This window comes from Myiozetetes cayanensis, unplaced genomic scaffold, assembly GCF_022539395.1.
Source record: "Myiozetetes cayanensis isolate MyiCay16 unplaced genomic scaffold, myiCay2020 scf4, whole genome shotgun sequence".
NCBI lineage: Eukaryota > Metazoa > Chordata > Aves > Passeriformes > Tyrannidae > Myiozetetes > Myiozetetes cayanensis.
This window is the reverse complement of record NW_026087631.1, coordinates 40,071,157-40,092,025: the sequence shown is the minus strand read 5'-3', so window position 1 is coordinate 40,092,025 and position 20,869 is coordinate 40,071,157. Positions and strand designations below refer to the sequence as shown.

Sequence of the window (20,869 nt, the reverse complement as noted above, 5' to 3'; positions counted from 1 at the left end):
CTACTCATATTTTATATCCTTCTTCTTCAGAGCCTTTTCCAGGGTTTTGCCTATCCCTTGAGACATGTTTTGATCTTGTAAGCTCTCTGTTTCAATCTGGTTATTTTATTCCTCTTCATTATATCAAATAACCAATGTTTGCATAAAGCCATATAAGGAAATCATTCCCAATGAAATGCTTTTCTTCTTTTCATTGTTTTCTGCCTTCCATATTCTTTGTCCTCTTTACACTGCAAGTTCTCTTATATGCTGTAAATCCTTTCAGATCTGGGGGTGTGATTTGTTTGCAGAGGGAATCTCATCCTTTTCGAAAGTTCAGGGTATGTTTATTTTATGATTTAATTTCACATGCTGATCTTGAGCCTGTATTGACTGTTAGGTTCGGATAGCCAAACAGCTTTTCTAATGACCTTGTTACTGCATATGGTGAAAACTTGTCAAGCCTTACAGTTTCAGAACAATCATATCTCTTTTTAGAGGTAGGGATCTGAAACTTTTAGCAAGGGATCTGTAGATGTGCTGAGTGTTTGTATTTGTGTGCTTTCCAAAGAATTCTTTCCTTATATTTAGTAGCAATTTTAAGATTTTGTTTTCACAGTGGAGACTTTCTATTTATGTTTTCAGTTTTGTAAGGTTTGCTTTTTCAAAACTGACTTCTGTATCCTACATTTGCAATGGCTTTAAGCATGCAGCTCTGGATTACATTTCTGCTGGTAAAAAAACTGCACTGAAATAGTCCTCAGTGGAGGAAATATCTGAAGGTATTTAGTAGCATTGAATAAATAATTTTGAATATGGTTTTGTTGTACTCACCGATGTAAGACTGGGTCATACTCCTGTTTCATCCATTTCCTCTCAGATTTCCAAAAAGAGGCCTTTAGCAGTTGCAGGGGGGTGTTATTTTTTAAAAGCAGTCATTGAACCACAAAGGGTGTTCTGCAGTGCCTATATACAAGCACCTCCATCAATTTCATTTGAATATGTTGCCCTGTACCCTGCTGTTCCACTTGAGGGTCAAGGAAACTCCATGTTTATAAAAGCAAAAGAGCAAGCCAGTTTCATTCTTGAGGCAGTTCCTTCAACTTCACTGGAGTTTTACTGATCTGGCCTGTTATTGTTAAAACCTGGGAAAACCTTCCAAGAGATTTTTTTTTTAGTGAAAAATCAGCATGAAATGGGCTATCCAGTCAACTAGAAAGCTGTGCATTGATTCTTTCCATCATTTGCTCTACATTCTCTGAATGTCCCATATAAGAACTTGAGGTATATAAATTATTATGTATAAGGTCTGTGCTACTGCTAACAGACAGTGATATCTGTTGCGACTGAAAAGGCATTGAATTAGACCTGCTATTTAGAAATGTAAGGATATAAGGATTTGTTGAGTAGAGAAGGAAAACAGGACATGTACAAAAGAACGGAGTGAAATGTGAAGAAAAGGAGTGATAAAAAAGCTTTGGATAAACATTATATTTAAAAGGAGTTAAAAGACAACAAAGGTTAAAAATTATGTTAGAAACCTGGATAAATTCATGTATGGTTTGCCAGGGTTTAACTAAAAGGGGCATCAAAACTTCACTGAACACTGGTTTCATGCTTTGGGGAAAAAAACCCAAACAGAAAATACTAGCACAGCAACAGAAGATTAAAGCTGCAGATGAGACTTTTTTGGAAATTAGTTCTGTATAAAATGTAATGACAGTTGACAACCTGAGTTGGAAGAAGACAACTGGAACTTCAGATTAACATACATGCTATACAATGTCTTTTGCAAAGTGGAACTGTACAGTGCTTCCACCATCATTTCAACCATTTGAAATTCTTAACTTGTTCTCTAGAGTCATCACCTCTATTTAAATTTCAGGGGATTTTCAGAAGATAAAGGGTCATAACACAAATATCTGGTTTGGAGGTCTTCCTTCTCATTGTCAAGGGTCATTCAGCAGTCATTTGTGTGCCTTCGCTGAAGAAGTAGAGGAAAATATCTGTTAAAATACCTGTGCCCTGCCCAATGGAGTCAGCAACCCTCCCATTAAGATCTAAAGTAATATACCTTTTTTGCATGAGTTTACTGGAATATTTTTGCCTTGTGTACTTCTTTTACTTCTAAAGGGTTGAGGTTTCAGTGCTTTCTAGTCTCAGCTCATCATCCAGTTAGAGAGCATGATGTAGATAGTGGCTCACACAGATTGATGCTCTTTCACAAATGTTGGAAGTATGTGCGGAGTACTGCAGTCTTCTTTAGTCCCCACATTCATTGGCAGGTGGAGTAGTAGACACTTCTGTGTTATCTGCAGATCACACATCCTGTCCTGAAGGACACGACTGTCCTCAAAGCAGAAGCTGGAACACCCATGGGGAGTTTGGGAATATTTCTGCAGTTTACAATAGCACAAGCTGACCATCAGTGATGAGCCACAGACTGTCATGCGCCTTCTGATTCTTGGTTCATGGCAGACACAGAAGAAGACTTTACATTGCACATAATATAAAACACAATAAATTCCTGAAGTAACATCAGTTTATCTTTTGGGACATTTTCACATTAGATCTTAATCTTATTAAGGTTTCTGACTTTGGGACTTTTTCGGTTTTGAATAGTTTTCCTGAATGTTGGTAATGAAAGTATTATAAGAAACAGTACTCTTTTCCTCACAGAGGAATTCTTGTGTTTGTCACTGGATAAGAATTTTGGGGTTTTAACAATATTCACAACCATTTGACTTCTGTCAATTCTGATTGAATATCTTTTGGAATTAAAGGAAGATTCTGAGCTCACTACTATTTTCAGGAGTTTATCTGTGCTACAGATATCACTAATTTTTATTACATAGCTCCCTGAACACATTTCCATAGGTCATGTTGTAGGATCTGGTGTTCCTGACTTCTGACTCTCCTGCAGAAAAGGCTTATGGCCTATCAAGAATACTTGTTTTCATTTGGGTTCAAGCTTGTTGTTTCTTGTATTTGAATAAATTTCAGTGAGAAAGTCTGACGATCATAGAAATCCTGGTGATGATTCACTACAAGTTCTCAAATATATTGTGGTGTTATTGGGGATTTCATCAGACTTGGCAAAAGACACAAAATATGATATAAAGTCTCCTTATCTTAGCACTAAAGAATATGAATGTGTTACAGTTGTGTTGCACAGTGAAAGTTGAAGCTTTAATGACTTCAACGTCTATACATGAAATAAATTTAAGTGAGGATTCTTGCAGGAACATGGGAATAAAGTTCAGAAATGAATACTTCTAGGAATATAGGAATGTAGTACTCCCTATAAATATCAAAGTAAAGAAGGTTGAAGGAGAATGTTATTCTAAGGAATCTGAAAATGTGAGTAAACCTATGGGGAAAAGCCCATTATTTGGAGACTGGTTCCCATCCTTTTTATCTCTGGGACTGCATATTCTCCAGTTTGCTCACTGTGAACCTGCTGTCATCCTCAGCTTAGGACTCTGAATGTTTACTTTTCCAAGCTTTGCTACATCTATCCAATTTTGTGTATTTAAGGGGGAAAAAAATCCTTATTCGTAGGAGATACTGAAAATTACTGTGAAGTTAGGTGATAAAGTGTACATTTTTATGACCAGAAAAGTATAGTCAGTTGTAGAAAAAGGAAATACTGCTGCTCCCTAGTTCTTCCTGATTACTTCCATATGAAATTTACTCACTTCACAAGTCAGACTATGATTTTACTGTCAGCACAGCAAAGATTGTCCTAGAAAGCAAATTTCTTTCTGGTTTTATACATTATCCCCAATGACAAAAGAATTAGAGCAGCCTAGCTGCCAGTTTCACAACTGCTTCAGAAGCTGAAGAGCTGGACTACAAATTTTTGTTCTGCAAACATCAGTGTTTGCAATGCAGCTAGGACAAACACTTTTCACTGAAAAGATATAAAGGATTTCCTCTTACCAAAACCAGTATTTTCCTCTCATTTTTCTTTTACTGGCAATGGTATATCCCACTCATTTTCTAGGAGATACACTAGGATACTCAGAAGATCCCCCAGAAAGCAGAATGGAGAAATATAATTATGGTAGCCACCTTTCTTGGAACCACCTTGCCAGCCTTCTGAGTTTGAATAAATTACTTATTCTGAAAGGTCCAACTGCATTTAGAGCGAAGGCCCAAAGTTCAGGGAGAGGTCAGTCTTTTTTTATTATTTCAGTGGGAAACACTTCAAGCCTATGGGTAGTATTTACCTGCCTTTAGATTTAAGTTATCTAGATGTTACACTCAATAGAAAAATTAACCTAGAAGTTTTTGAATGTTCTCTGTTGCATTATAGTGAGACAAATATGCACCTGACTACTTCAGGAGACTAAAGTCTCTATTTATAGATAGACTATATCAAACAGTCTCAAACTTTTTCAGCAGTGCCAGAGAATGCTGTAATTGCTTGCTGAATATCTTGTTTTTGAGCCATAACGTCTGGCTCATAAGACTGAAACTTGTTCAAAATCAGTGTGAAAAGCAGAAAGTGACCCAGATGAACACAACTGATCTCACCAGTACAAATTTCTTGCAATGTTTGGTGATATTCTCAAGAACAAAAGTACTCCTTCTTGAAATGTAAGAAGTGTTCCTTTCCACCCTTTTGCCCTTCCCATCTCTACCATGAGCCTGCTTTAGATTTTCTTAAGTTTGGGAATTAATGCTGCATTAAAATTGGAAGCAGAAATGCAAAATAATTTACAATCTGCACAGAGTCAGAGAAAACTCATGAGTAATTATGGTTAAACTGGTGTCTCTTCTCCCCTAAGGAAAAAGACAGCTGCACAGGCTATGCAGTAGGAGTCAGATAAAATCAAGACTATCTGAGAAGTTATTTTGCACAATGTCTTTTTTTCCTTCTCATTTTCTATAATAAATTGGCCATCATGTTTGAAAAGTAGTTCTAGTGCTAAAGAAAATTTTTAACAACTTTATTTTGTAGTAATGTTACTTCCAGTGTGCTGAGAATAAAGTACGAGGTGCATTCATAGGCTAATCTGTCCTTTTAATTTTGTTATCCTTTCCCTTCCATTTTTATCTCAGTGAAAAACCTGCCTTGTCACAATATTTATGAGAATTCCCAGGTAGATATGTGACACTTCTGTAAAGATTAGGATTAAAATTAATATCAAGAGTGTTCCATTATCATTGCAATTAATTCCCCGATCTGAGGCTATCACACTGATTACATCCTAAACATTGTATAAAGTTCATACAATGTTGCAGTATCAGACTATAGCAGACTACAGGAGACTACACCACAGCATTGCATTGAAATGGGTGGCTTTTCTTTTGCAAGTCCTGTGTACTTGTACATTTTGGTTTAAAAAGTATGTGATGATGCCTCCACTTGGTCAAACATTTTGACTACACTGATACAGTGGGTTTCTTTCAGGCAATCAGACACTAGTCCAGCCACTGCCAATCCCTGAAAGCAAAGTCAAAAGAGTGACATCCTCTAGGCAATCTGCAGCCTTGGGTTTTTTCCCTGGCTGTTGCTTGGTGCCATGAATGATCTAATCTAAAACTCACTGATCTACAGCAGTGGTCCAAACTATTTCCATATAAAATAATATCACTGGCATTTGGGGCGATATCTGTTTATCTGTGAGTTTGTTGTAAGAGTTGTGGCCCTCAAACTTGTGTCTCTAAGCTCTACCAGAGTCACTGACCTAGATTCTGTTCTAACATAGATATAAATGATGCAGAGCTCCACTGAAGAAAATTTTGGTGAATAAAAAGGGGTATCAGACTTGCCAGAGGTGTCCCAATCCAGAAACCGGTCATTCTGCCAGGTCCTTCACATAAAAGGTCTTTTGAATTCTTGCACAACTTGAGCTTTCTTCTAGAGTAAGTGTTAAGGGCGTTTCAAACTGTGGAATTTCTGATCCTTTGATTAAAAGACTTATCCATTACAAGCTTTGAAGCAAGCTCTCCCTCCATAATGGTCCTCAAACCTCTCCCAGACAGCTACAGCACTTTGTTAACAGGACAGAAGTTTACAGCCTCTCTGGAGCAAGCAGCAATGGCTTTCCCACACCTGTCCTCTGTCCACCTCCTCTGCTCTGCACTTGTTATTTTCTTAGTGCTGCAGGAAGTTACCTGAGATGCTATTTCAGGAGGTAGTAAGTTTATATCAGCTTAAAAAACATAGAAAAGCGTCTACAGCAGCACTGACCTTTGCAAGCTAGTAACTGTGTTATGTGCCAGCTCTTACTCTGTCGTTTGTTGAACTCCTTGTGCATTAGTGTTGTTCAGTGCTTGCTCCATGTGCCTCATTTGAGTGTTATTTTTCTCCCATAAATGAACTTGTAGAGTTAACCTGGCGCTGTAGCAATGGTGGGGTAGAAATTTATAGTTAAGGTTACTCCTTTTCTGTTATACTCTGAATAAACCTATCAGAGTTGGCTTCAGTGGTCATTTGAGCATGCTGTATCCCTTTCTCTACGCTTTGGTTTCATGATTTGCCATTGCTGATTGTATTCAGCCCAGTCCTTTTTAGTTTGATTGTTGGTGTGTAGAATTCTGTTGCCAGACAAACTTTCAACAAATAGTATTACTACCAGAGCTTTAAAATTCCCTTGCTTTTAATGGGCCCACCATGTGGCTGTGTATTTGGGAGCAGTTTTTACAACCACTGTGGGGCAGGGAACAAGCCTGACTCAGTTTTTGTTGAATACCGTGTATATTTACAATGCTATGTAAGTGGTACTTAATAACAACAACATGTGTGGCATTGGTTTAGGTGTTTTGAGAACTGTTAAAAACCATGTCATGTGTTTAGTATGGTGAGTTTCAGCTGCATCTTTGATGCCATAAATAGTTCTTTAAATGCCTTCTTTTTTTAAAATGCTACTGTTATCAGTATTGGGACTGAATTGGCCTATTTCAAAAGTTCCTAAATACATTGTTTTCCTTGTCTAGCATAAATTCATGTTATTTGACCTCCATTAAAAAATTATAAGTAAAGATTATACTTATGGTAACATTAATTCTTTCTTTGGGGGTTTTTCAGGTCACATTATCTTTTATAAATTTTATTTCGTTCAATGTGTGAAAGCACTGAGAACTAATTTGCATAACAGCCCTAGTTAAGTGTTTAAATTTGCACTTTGTAGTATACTGAAAGGTCTTTTACCATGAGACAAACTTATCAAGACATGTCTCTTAGTTTTGCTTCTTCAGCAAGAACAGGTTTTATACATATGTGACTTTCAGACCGGATTTTACCTACCTTCATTTGGTTTGATTGCATTTTAAAAGTTGAATACATCCTGTCAAATTTTCATCCTTTAATGTTAAATACAGGATGGAATTGAATTTAATTTGCTTAAGTTTAACATGTGTTTCTCATTTCAGTCATCTAAGGAGAAAATTGGGAATGACGGAAATCGTGGAAATATTTCTCCCTGCCAGTGATTTTACCTGCATAGTGTGAACACAATAGTGTGGTTCAGTCACAACATAGCAGTACAAGCACCAAGCTTGTATCTGTTCAGTTTGATCTGTGGCTTGTCTACAGTTTGTTCTGAGCATTTTGTTCTTCGTTTCCTTCTTAATCTGGCTTCTGTTTTGAAAGTATACTTTACCTCCTTGAATGCAGAGGCTAGAGTGGAAATACTGTCATATTTCAAGTCCTGTAGCTGCATTAAATTTATTGGTTTAACACCATGTATTGTGGTCTACAACACTTTTCTGTCAGAGTTCAGTATGATATACATAGAAACCCAGAATAAATTTTTTAGCTTTCCTTGTTTCAGGTTTAATGTAATTAACAATACTACTGCCAAAACCCCTTCTCTCCATCTTTGCCAGGCATTTCAGATAGTAGTCAGCCATCATCTTTCATCTCCCATTTTTATGTTTGGATAGGTACATGTCTGTGACTTGCAGAGGCAAGGACATGGGCCTTCTGGCTTGTAAGTCTAGCTGAAGTTTTCTGTGAACTTTCTGTCCTACATTTATCGTACTTTGTGATGTCCTAATACATGCAGTCCCTAACCAATCAGTGTGCTTGCTTCTTGTCAAATTCAGCCTTATTTTTGGTAATTTAAAATACTTTGAACCAATGCAGCACAAACATTCGTCTATTTTGCAGTGATCACTGATGAATAGCAAGGGTGTAAAACTGAACTACAAGTGTATGGTTGAACATTAATACCAATGGATTCCAATTGTATACCGTAGTGTGTGTTTACAACCAGGCCATGTTACTCAGACCTACCTCTACCTATTTAAAAAATAATTTCCAAATATAAAAGTGTTGGCCTGAGGCTAAGAAGGCAAGAGTTTGATGTCCAGCTGTACTGCTGGCACGTTTTGGCCTAAGGTAAGACAGAACACACCTTCACTTCTCTTGATTAGCTTCTGGGAGAATGGGAAAGGTAATTTTACTTCCCACAGCACAGCAGCATCAGGGATACAGTTGGAAAGCTAAGTAGGTTGTTGAGGTTAAACTGCAGGACAGGTTCCTTAAAAAGATTTCAAAGAAACTACCTGATCTTGACCTGAATTCTTCACTCAGATTCCATCTTTAATAAAGATTAGAAATATTGCCAGGGACTAATCATCAGGTCAATAGTAAAATTACAGAGCTACTTGCTATATAAATATGAAAGCCTGGAAATAATCTATATTTCAAGATTAGATATCTCTCTTAAAGGCAATGGTGTATTTTTTGTATTTACATTATGAAATATTTTTAGTACTTACAAAAAATTGCATGACATTTTTACCATTACTGTCTATATAGTTTTGTTGATTTAAGGTATTGGACTGCTAAAAAAAAGGAATCCTAAAATCAACAGCCTTTGCACTTTTTTTTTTCTATCATTCAAGTCTGCAAGTGAAAAAGTGATGCATACTTTGTATTTTGTTCTCCTAGTAATAGTGTGGTAGCCCAGGGTCTTTCTGCAGCTACAGTCATTCAGAAACTGCTGCAAAGCTGTAATGGAGGGCTGAATTTGGCCTGCAGTGTGTATGTATTCTTTCCTCTCAAGAATTATTAGCACTGTTGTGAAACATTGGTTTTCCCTTTCCAAATACCCCCTTATTATCTTTGAAATATTAATACTTTCCCTACTAGAAGATGTTATTTTATTAGATTTTTATTTGTATCTCCAGCTTTTGCAGATTAGTGACCCATCGTGGCTTTGAATGAATTGAGAGTCCCATTAGACTTTGGAAAGGAGGCTGAAGGCAATATTTTCTTTCTTTACTTAAGAAGGACTGAAGGAGAAAGGCTGTCTTATTGCTAGAGCTTTCACTGTTCAAAAAAGTCCCAAAAATATGTTCCCTGCTCATCTTCCCAAGGGTTTCAACAACCTAAAGCTGTGCCGTCTGGAAACAAAGCCAGTTTTTTCTTCTCAGGAATTGTAGGGACAGATGTTGAGCTTGGAAAGGATAAAGCACTGTCCACTGGGACTGTTATTAATCTGCATTAAATGGTGTTAAAACTATTGGTGGAAGATGAGAAGGGGATATTAATGAAACATGGAGTTTTATTGTACTCTAGTTCTCATAATATAATGCATAAAGCATTATCCCACAACTTATGTATCCATACATGTGGGAAACATAGGAAATGTCAGCTGTGAAATGTGACTGAAAGGTGTTAGTAAAGTTTTACTGTTAAGTAATAATTACTCATGTAAAACATATCTAGGGAATAGCTTTTGGGGGTTTTCCCCCATATTATCAGTTACTGGCTGTTCCTTTAGCTAATATTTTATATATACATTATGGAAGAAGAAATAATACATAAAGCAAGTAAAATAGTCAGTACTAGGAAGATTCTTTAGGTTTTCCTGGCACTAATTTTTTAAAAGAAAAACAGCATGAACTAGGACTGTTTGCATGCTGAAGTCAATTTCAGTTCCTCTGTGCGTAACATCAAACTGACCTTTCTGCTTTCTTCATTTACACTATGCAGACTGTTCGCAAATGCAAACAGTAAAACTGAGCTCAAAGCATGTCTTTGTTAGTTGTCATGACTGTATGCTGACCTGTGGAAATCACTACAATTATCTTGAAAGACAAGTAACTATAAAAAATTAGAATACTGTAGGCAAAAGCCAGAGCCGCTTATTGTTAAATTTCTCAATTTCCTGTATATTCCTTTGGTTTCTATTGCTTTTAACTTAGACAGCCTTAAACTCATGTCATATTTACCTGAGAATGAGTATCCTGGAAATGGCAGAAGTTAAATTTTCAGCGTAAGAGTGGGAAAAACACAAAAAGATAAAACATAGCAGGAATAAATAGAGAGCTTACAAAAACAGGAAAAAGGACGGAGCAGCAAAGAATGCTGTGTCTTTGTAGCCAGAATATGAGTGCTGGGTAGAGATAACTGCCAAGGATAAAACTGCATTAGACCTTGCCAAGGAATTTGAAACAAATAGCAGACTCTTCACCCCTATAAATAAAACTTTAAAAAAGGGAAGAGGTGAGACCACTGTGAACAATTTGCACTCTCTCATTCTGCCTTCTTCTTTCCTTCTTTCCTTTTTTTTTTTTTTTTTACATTTATCTGCATTAACTAGGTCTTCTCCAGTGCAACTTTGTCACTGCAACTGCAGAGCCTACTGTGTGTGTGTCAGTCCTCTGCTGGGGAGCCCTTGCTCTCTGCCACACCAGTTTCAAAGAGTAAATGAGCCCCAGAAGGCAGCTGTAGTCAGCCCAAACCCTTCTCCACTGTGGATGCAGGCAGAGTTTGACAGCAACAGGGGACACAGCAAAGACTCATATAGCCACTGCACCACTGAGAGCACCAATATTTATAATCCTGAGTGGCAGATGGTTTCTCCCCAGCACCTGGACCTGCCTCTCAGTTTGGCAATGGCTGGTGCATGCCATGGGTCACCACTGGCATTTTCCATCTTGTGTGAGATCTTCTGCTATATAAGCAAGAAAATAAAGAAAATGGGCAAGGCAGCATCTTCTGTCATAGGAACAGTGTAATTGGAGGTATGATTAATGGCAGAAGGCACACAAGTAAAGACCATAGTAGCCCAGTCCACTACTGTTAGTTTAGAGGTGTGACCGAAGTCAAAAGAAGGATAGCAAGGGTTACTAAACAAACTAATGTGTTCCTCAAGTCTCAAGGATCTGGTCTTGATGATGGCTGGAAATCAAAGTCTTCAGCCTTCCTGGGTAAATTTATGGCTATAGTATTTTTATTCTTGCAGTGACAGGCACCTCAGTGAGATACAGCCAATTCTTAAGGAAAGAAATGTATATGTAAATAAAATCTTCATTGCAGCAACTATAACTCATTTTATCTCTCCCGTAGGAACAATACTTGCTTAGTTTATGTTAGTTAAGATTCTCCTCAGATGGAAAGACAAGAATGAAAGGGAGAGCAGTAACAAAAATGTCACTGTTCATTGTGTAATGGAGTTACAGAGACTTCATATTCACATCCTTATTCGTTTCAGTCATTAATAACTAATAATTGAATTACATGGAGATGACAGCTGATGCAATAATTCCTTAATCTTGGAACAGTATTCCATTTTTGGTGTTTTAAATTTGTACTCTTCCTTTTTTTTATCCCATTCCTTTTGAACAGTGCTAGTGTGATTGTTCACGTTATATGTTTATATAGTACATTTCTTTCAGAAGGGATTTTGTATACAATAGAGTAATTCATTCGCATACATACTAATATAAGCAAACAGGCACAGGAAAGCCGGACCAGCCTAAGCCACAAGCAGTCCAAGTAATACATGCTGTCCCTCACATGTGTTTCTGGCTCCCTACCCCTGCAGTTGGTGTGGGTGTGTTGCACCACAGAAATCACCTAGTTATTTTCTTTTTTTTCCCAGGAAATAGGTAAGGCAACTTAGCTGCCTTTTCCCAGTTATGCCAGTCTCATAAATTTCCTGCAGTTTGTCATGAAACTGGCAAAGTGCGCAGCTAGTATGAGGACCACAGAGTCTTGTAGATATGCTCCTGTCAGGAGGTCAACAGGCAAAGAACTCATTGTGAACCTGAGCCTCACCAGCTTTGCTGATAATGCATAGGCTTTGCACAATGCTTCAGAGCATCAGGGTTTTTCAGTTGCTGGTTTTGGTTGGTTGTTGCTTGGAAAATTGCCCATTGGTGCGACAAAGCACCACCACCACCACCACCAGCAAACCTCTAAAGGCTCTTTGGTTTTTTAACAAGTCTTGTGTAACAAAAATTCCTGATTTTTAATATAAGAACCCCAACCAACGAACCAAAAACCCCCAGAAAAAAACAACCAATCATATCAAACCAACCAACCAAAACAAAACAAAACAAAACAAAATAATAATTAAAAAAAAAAAAAATAAAAGAGAGAGAGGAAGAGTAAAGTGGCCCTGTGGTTTAAACAGGGAGTTTGGAGACCAAGTTCTGTTTGTATTTCATGTTCAAGCATACTCCTTTAGTTTACACTAGGTGTGTTACCTCCCTATCCCACTTTCTTCAATACCAAAATGAGGATGATCCAAAATACTGGGAACCCTACAAGGCCTAATATAAATAATAAGTGATCTGAGATTTTTCATATTGCTGATTAGCTGCCTTTTGGACTTATTTTTTCCCAGTAGATGAAAAGGTATTCATTATTACAGAATTACTATTTCTCATTATGAGATATTATGAGGAGAAAATGGGATTGAATTGACTACTTCCCCTAACTTTGGCCACTTCAGAGCATGTAATTTTATAGCAAGTTCAGTACACATTAGGTACTCAATAGGTTTCTTTCATGGCTCTGTTTTTTAGGTTGTGCTGTTGATGGTCATCCAACCCCAAACATCACCTGGCTTTACTCTGGTGAGCCTCTCAGTCTGCGACATCATCTCCTGGCATCAGGCCGGATTCTTCAGATACTCAATGTCAGTGATTTCACTGATGGTGAATTCAGCTGCCTTGCTCAAAATGAGGCTGGCTCGCTCACACAAAAAATGTCCCTGGTTATACAAGGTAATTTTACAGTTTCAGTCCTGCTACCCTGGAAAGGTCTTTCACTGCCTTTCTCATCCTGAACTTCTCTCTGAAGCCATTACCATGTACATCAGAAAAAAGACGGTTTGATGCTTTATTACCGTGGATATAGATCTTCAGGACTCCCAGGTACCTTACAGTGTCTTTTAAAGTGGTTTTACTTTACCAAAACAACCAGATATTTCTGGTCTGCTGAACATAAAACACACCTTACTGATTCGAGCTATACTTATGGTGAGTCTGGACAGTTTTCTTGTCCAGAAATTTCAGTACAGAGGTATCACAGTTTAAAGCCCTTAAACTTGAAGCCCCTCTGTTAATCTGCTAAGGTCAGTGTTTCACAGTCTCTTCTTGAAAACCCTTCACTTGTAAAAATGCTGGAACAGTTATTAATATCCTAGAAATAAGATGAAAGTGATAAAGCCACAGAACAAAGTGGTGCAGGTGGGTTGGAACAGAATATGCAGCTTTCATTGCTCCAATTTTTGGTGATGGGTAGTGAAGAATTTAACTTTTCTTTCAATTTTTCCAAAAAAATTTTGAGCATGTTGCAACTACCCCATTTATCTTGGGATAGATGATCTGTATGATCTGTCTATTGGGGAACACACTGTTTAAAGATCGTAGAATCACAGATACTGCTGGTAACTGCAGTTAACCACATCTTCACTAAATCACACACCTTTAAAAGTATAGGTGCAACATCCTGTGTCACTGTCATCTGCCTTCACTTAATTGCTCTACCGTCTTACTGGCTTTCCGTGCCTAATGCTTCTAAGCAACAACACCTGTATTTGTTACACCAAAGGCAGTCAGCGATTCACATCAGGTACCTTGTAGGTATTGGTAGCTCCCCTTCACTAAGTCCATGTATTTCATCCCGGAGCACATCTTCAACTCTCTCTTTTCTAATTGAATCCTGCTGTTTGTTTTTGAGTGTTAACATGTCTGTCCCACGCTTTTTGGCAGAATACCGGTGGTCAGTGGACAGACTGACAGCTTGTTCGGCTTCCTGTGGACACAAAGGGGTGCAGCTGCCCCAGTTGAGGTGCTTGCTGGATGGGGCTGAAGTCAACACATCCTACTGCAGAGAGACACCCAAGCCACCTCTGCAGCCCATTGCATGCAACAGAAGAGACTGCCCTTCACGGTTTGTATGTCTCATATTAAAAATGTCACACATGCATTTAAGATGTGCTTGAGTCGTTCTTTGTAGAACTGCCAGCCTCTCTGGTGCCTGTTAGGAGAAGTCGTGGCTAAAAGGGAATTTATGAGTGCTTAACCTAGACAGTTGGGATTCTGTAGCAAATTTATGGAAAACATTGACAGTACCTGGTAGAAAGAGAGTTCATTCCTTCAGTAATTTGGTTAGAAAATAAAGGCTATTGCTTACTTTTTATTAGTAAGGTTCACAGGTTGAGTTGTCTTACGTGATTCCAGCCTCGCCCTATGCTGGATATACTTATCATGTCTTCTCTGAGCACTATACATGTGGGAATTGTGTCACCCAGCAGCTGTAGGATTATTTCTTTTTTATATTACACATGGTTTCATAGCAGTTTAGTTAGATAATGTAGAAGACAAGAAATTAAGTTTAGCACTTTAATTCTGAGTTCCTGTGTTGCCTGAACATTGGTATGGGCAGGACTGCAGCTGTAGTTGCAAAGAATTTCCTTAGCAGAGTGAAAATATCTTTTGTAAAACGGGAACATCCCATCAGATGTCATGATGAGGGGTGCTCAGAGTGAGTTCTGCCTCTTTTTGGAGTTTCCTAGCTCATAATTACCTTGGAATTGTAACTCTCTGCCCTTGTAATCCCCTGTTTTTCATTACTGTTAAACACAAAGGATCCAAAACAGCTTTAAAGACTTCTGGCTATGCTTAGGTCTTCCTCTGCCACACCTTAAATCCTGTGTTCCATTTTGGCTCCTTACTACAAGAAAGAAGAAGGACAGAGAAGTTGGTGAAGTGTCTGAAGCACAAATCCTGTGAGAAGCACTGGAGGGAGATGGGATTGTTTACCCTGAAGATAAGGAGGCTCCGGGGAGACTTTTTGCTCTCTACAACTACCTGAAAGGAGGTTGTAGTGAGGGGGGGGTCAGTCTCTTCTTCCAAATAACAAATGATAAAACAAGAGGAATGGACCTCAAGTTGCACCAGGAGAGATTTAGATTGGCTGTTAGGGAAAATTTCATCATGGAAAGGGTTGTCAAGCATTTAAACAGTCTGCTCAGGGAAGTGGTTGTGTCATCATGCTGTTTAAAAAGTGTGTAGGTATGGCGCTTAGGGACATGGTTTAATGGTGGACTTGGCAGCGCTGCATTAATGGTTGGATTTGATGATATTAAGATCATTTCCAAACTAAATGGTTCAATGATTTTACCCCACACAAAACCTTTCCTTGTTTGGCAGCCTCTAGTGCAAAGAAGAATACATCCTGAGTGCCTATCCAAAGAGTCAGTGTAGTGTTATGGCCTCTGCTTATTAAAAATGTCATGCTTCTGCAATTCAGTATCTCCTTAGCTGAGCTGTGTACATATTTTTTTTTCCGTGTTTTCACTCCCTCCTCTCCCTTATTTCCAATGTGGATTTGGTGTGTTTCAGTATACGAGAACTTACAAGAAGTCAGAACCTCAAGAGAAATGTACAACTTCCCTCATTCAACCGTGATTTGAGACTTGTGTTAAAAAAAGAGAGTCTAAGCTTAGGCAAGGAGAGGTGTTAAGCAACTCAAGGAGAAGTGGCCAGATTCACCACTCTTTCTGTGTCTTGGGTATATTGCACATTTCTGTTTAATTAGCTTTTAAAATATATTCCTACCCTTCTTTGCTGGCAAATGTTTTCTCAGTTGCCAGATGAGTCATAAGAAAGAAACCAAAAGAGATTTGATGAAATATGAAACCCATTCATTAGCAGCAGTTTTTGATGGCAGTAAATTCCATGGGAATGGTTTGTGTCTTTTTTATACCTTCCCCGAATTGTAACACAACCCAAAATCCTCCCTCAACTCCTGAGAAACTGCTGATATGTAAGCTTGGAAATAAAAGTTGATTGGCATGCAGAGCAGAGCTTTATGACCAGTGCAGAAATTGAAGGTTCAACCTCACCAAACTGCTTGAAAAAAGTATCAGTGTTTTTATTGTATATGTTGAGAGTATGTTTGTTTATGCTTGTTTCTGTGACCATGGGAGTTAATCACCTGCAAAAGACTGAGAAATAGAAATGGACGCCTCTCCATGGGACTGGAGAATGCCTATTGCCTATTTTGTAAAGTGATCATAAACACTTATGGTGAGGGATGTGATAGGCGTTATTTTACTCCCAAAACCACACAAATCCTGCCCAGGATCCAGACACTTAATGAAGCAAACTTCTGACTTGACCATAAAACTGTTCAGGAAACTAGCAATCAGTTGCATTCTTCCTATTCCTAACTCTTTCGCAAACCTGACTGTACGATTGTTTCACTTAATGATCCTTAAAGTAGCAAAATGTATAGGACTATTATTTTCTGTTGTTACAGCCTTTTAGCTAGTTAGACTAGATTTTTTAAATGCCAGTACACAGGGGTTCAGAACCTCAGCCTCAGCTAGTGAATGGATGGTCTGAGCTCCAGAGGAAAGGAGAACAGTGTCTTTTGTCCCCTGGGCTGACCATCCATGAGCAATCTTTAGGCTTTTCTGGGTTGTCCTAGCTGTCAGAGGTTTAACAGAGCAGGCAAGCAACAGCAGGACCCAACAGACTTTTCGCTACTCTCTCAGCAGGAAGTTCAAAGTGGCCTGTGAGCTGCTCCAGCAACTTTACAGAGGTAGTTTTCCCTATTAAGGGGTGCTATTGGGCTAGTCCTTGCTGGCATTGTGACTGCAACCTTTGACTGAGGTGTCTGTGGTACAGTGGTGTAAGAGCAGCCATGCCCAACCCCTGTGCCAAACCTCTAAAAACAGCCTTAAGAGCTAGAAAATTAACTGGAGGTCCAAAGAGCCCTGAGAAAGATAAATTAATGAAAATCATGCTTTTTTCTCAGCTCTCATCTTCTGAGAAGTTTTCAGTGACTACTATGGGAGGCTGAGACACAGTGCCTTCAAGGATCACCCTCTAAATGAACCAAGCTAGTATTGCTTGTCTTTAGCCCAATATATAAAGACCTGATGATGCCAGTTATCCTACAGGTGGTGGGATATACCTACTCCCTGACCTGTTCACCCTTCTCTCACAGATGGATGGTAACATCATGGTCTCTTTGCACGCGGACCTGCGGTGGAGGCATCCAGATGCGGCGAGTGACCTGTCAGCGCCTGACAGCAAAAGGCAGCTCTGTTCCAATGTCAAATGAGGCTTGTGCCCAGGTGTCCAAGCGCCCTGTGGACACACAGAACTGTAACAGGCAGCCCTGTGTTGAGTGGGTGGCCTCCTCCTGGAGCCAGGTAAGGAACAATGCAGCAGTCCAAGGACAGCCTCATACTATGGACTAGGACAAAGAGACAGAAAATAAGTAAAGTGATTTTGCAACCTGGTGTTTTTAGGTTATAGTTTGCAGACTTTTGAGGAGGCAACTAATTTGCTCAGCTCTTACAACTCTGTGTATGATGACCTGCTTGGATTTCTGTAGCTTCCCTAGAAATGTTGTTTGTGAACAGGACATTTACTGCAAAACCCGTATCATCCCCAGTGGAAAAGTCTGCAGTTCCTTCTTATAGTGACAGGTGACACATCTGGGAAATAGCTTTCTTTAAGTCTTAAGTTCCCTTACCAGCCACTGACTCCTTGGCTGGCAGGAGTCAGGATTGATGATTGTGATAGGTTTGAGGCAGAAAGATTTTATAATAACCCATATTTACAAAGTTGCTAGTGTTGCCTGAAAATGCCCAAAAGTGTGAGTTTTCTTGATTTGCTTCATGATGAAATGCAGAATGGAGGGCTAGAAACATTTTCAGAATACTTCATGCTGCTTTGCCGATCTTCAAATTCTCTCTTTGCAGATTGTGTTGCGTTAAGTTTTATTACTTTGTTCATGTTATTGTTTACTACTTGAAAACAACTTCATTTAACTCTTGAAAGGTAATTGAGTTATTGTATTACATTTACGAGTAAAGCTTGAAGTTATCCTTTCGTGTGAAAGAAGCAAATTTTCACTCCCTGTGGAATTCCAGGAAAGGACTGGATTATCCTTGCAAAAACACAATTACCTCTTCAATATTTGTAAAGCATTATGTAGAACATATGTATTATTCCCCATGACATCACACTCAGCTGAGACAATCAATTCAGAAATAATTTCTTAGACCTAACCTCTGTGCATTGTCATATAGTATTTCTTCTACATAGCTTAAAAAAAAAAAAAGAAAAAGAAGTTCCACATGATTCTATACTGCTCGGTCTCCAAGCCAGAAGACTGTTACACAGTTAGGAACATTCACTGACTCAGTGACTTCCTTGATAGTCTAGTGAGGTATCAGGTCTGTGTTGCCCCAGTGTAGTGACCAACTTTCCTAGTTTGCAAAGAAAATAAACAGACTACCTACTCTACCCTCACCTCTAGAATTTAATTCCTTTCCTTCATTGAATGTTACTGGCATTTTGGTCTCCACTATGTAATCCCATACTATTTTTAAACTAGTGACTCAGGCTTGATGGTGGTAAGGACTGCTGACCCCTGCAGATACTGCAGAAGTGCTCCAGTGAATGGTATTTCCAGCAAGAACATTGACTGGGACCAGCTGGAGGCCTGGCAGTCACTGCTTCTCTTCCCAGTTGTCAGGGAGGGAAGAAATAGCAGGAGGAAGGGAGTACTTTTTGAGAAGTGCGTGGTAATGTGAAACAGGGCTCCCACTGATGAGGGGGTGAAGGTGGCAGAGGGATCAGTTAGCAGCCCTGCCCTGGTGAAAATTCCTGCCTCACACTAACATTCCACTATTCAACCCTCAATTTGTTCTTGAACATAATTTTCAGATACTTAGAAAAACAGTTTCCTAACAGTTGATATAATTTTAAAAGGGCACAAATACATGCTTCGTATCTATAGCTAATTGCATTTTAATTGAAGGAAATGATAAAAGTTAAACAGAAACATGTGTTATTAAGTTTGAATAGGTTAGGGTAGCCTCAGTACTGAAGCAAGCTTGCACATTTGCTGTGTCTATCATGCTTGCTGCATTTGTTTATTGTCCTTCAGTGCTTTAAAGTTAATAAATGGAGTGGAATATGTTCTTGGTTCAATGCATTCTTAGTTATTTGGCCATAAGTTGTACAAGCTGCAAAATGCACATTAAAAGTAGTATATTGAGATTTACTGTATGGATCATAGGCTCTTGGCTAATGTCACAAGAGCATTTAATTTGCCCTAGCAGATGTATTATAAGATTGAACTATTGTAGAGGAGAGGTAACGAATCTACAGAGCAGATTACAGACATGCAGTTTTAGTGCTGCTGGAAGAGAGTGAGGTAGAGCAGAAGATGACTGGACACTCAGCCTTCAATGCCTGCAGAGGTGCAGAAATGTAAACACATGTGAGACCCAATGGAAACTTCACACATACCAATATGATGTTTTGGAAGCTTCATCTTTATTGGAAATTACATTTACTTTTATACAATGCAATAACTACCACATATTTGACTACTTAACCTATTATTGGTCACACACACAAAATTCACACTGTTCACATGATTATTATTAGTTAGTCAACATATCTTATTTTCTAAATTCTTCTTCTTCTAAATCTAACCACAACACTTCTATTCACATGCCTCCTGGCAGGTTCAACTCAGACTCCCATCTGCAGGTGCTGTTTTTCTCGTTCCTGCACATGTCCAGTCCTTGTCGTGTTCTCAAAACACTTAGTCCTTGAGACTCCTCAGATTCCCATCAGCTGTTTTACTCCTGCCTTAACCCAAAAGGTTTCTAATTCTCCTACACAGAAAGTGCTTGAAATCTCAACAGTCACTGAATGGCAGTGTACAGTTTATTTCCCTAGCAGTCTTACAAAGTGGGAACGTGGCCCTGCCTTTTACCTCCCTGAAGTGATTCTTCTCTGTTCACAGTGTAATGGGCCTTGCATTGGACCACGACTGGCTGTACAGCACAGACAGATATTTTGCCAGACCAAAGATGGGACTTCTGTATCATCTGATCAATGCAGTGCCTTACCAAGGTAGGACATCCCTTATGTATGAATCCACAACCTTTTCAGAGATATTGAATGGACTGGTGACTTAACTGACAACTTACAGGTTTCCCCTATGTAACAAAGAGGTTGTTCTGCAATCTGTGCAGTTATTTGTTATGAATCTCATCAGGCTTCAGCCTAGGCTTCCTTATTTGTTCCTAGGAGATCCAGGTGCCAGTGGGTCTGGAAAGTCTTCCGTGCATGCCAAATCTGACTGAAAGGCTGTGCTACCTCTCCTTAAGCTACTAGTTCTTCTTCTCACTTATTTAAACACAGACTCTAACTGGGGCAAACTCCACTGTCAACATTGTAAAGACATTGACTTTACCTTAGGTATGCCAGTCATGACTGATCATGACTGAAAATTAATGTAATTGGCTCATTGGTTCCTAGTCATGCATTTTCATTATCTGTGTGACAAATACATATGAACCAAGTTTGCCTTTGCATCTTCTGTGAGACTGTGTTGAAAGGAAAAGAGGGGTTTCAGAGAATCATTTTTGTTCCAACTGGTTGTAAAGCCATAAAAAGTTATAAAGTGCTGCTGGACCACACTGGTCACCACTCATTGCATCTTTCAGCAGACCTCTGGTTTGGCTCCTCGTGAAGAAGACATTTCAGCCAAATCCTCAAACAGTTCAAATGGTCATTTAACCCAGTATTAGTATGCCAGTGTGCATCCACTGAGGGTCTGGTCCTTGAGAGCAGTTAAAAACTGTTACCT

At 38.9% G+C, this 20,869-nt stretch overlaps 1 protein-coding gene across 6 annotated transcripts in view; it reads left to right on the top strand.

Moving 5' to 3' along the window:
- The window catches only part of ADAMTSL1 (ADAMTS like 1), a 180,373-nt gene that overhangs the window by 148,979 nt on the left and 10,525 nt on the right, over positions 1–20,869 (top strand). For all 6 annotated transcript variants that reach the window (XR_007630626.1, XM_050329953.1, XM_050329950.1 and 3 more), the window contains 4 exons: positions 12,757–12,957; positions 13,948–14,128; positions 17,195–17,402; positions 20,021–20,130. Coding sequence is in view for 5 of the 6 variants with exons in the window: in XM_050329953.1 (XP_050185910.1) it covers positions 12,757–12,957; positions 13,948–14,128; positions 17,195–17,402; positions 20,021–20,130 (700 nt within the window). In the remaining variant the exon portion in view is untranslated. The remainder of the gene's footprint in view (positions 1–12,756; positions 12,958–13,947; positions 14,129–17,194; positions 17,403–20,020; positions 20,131–20,869) is intronic.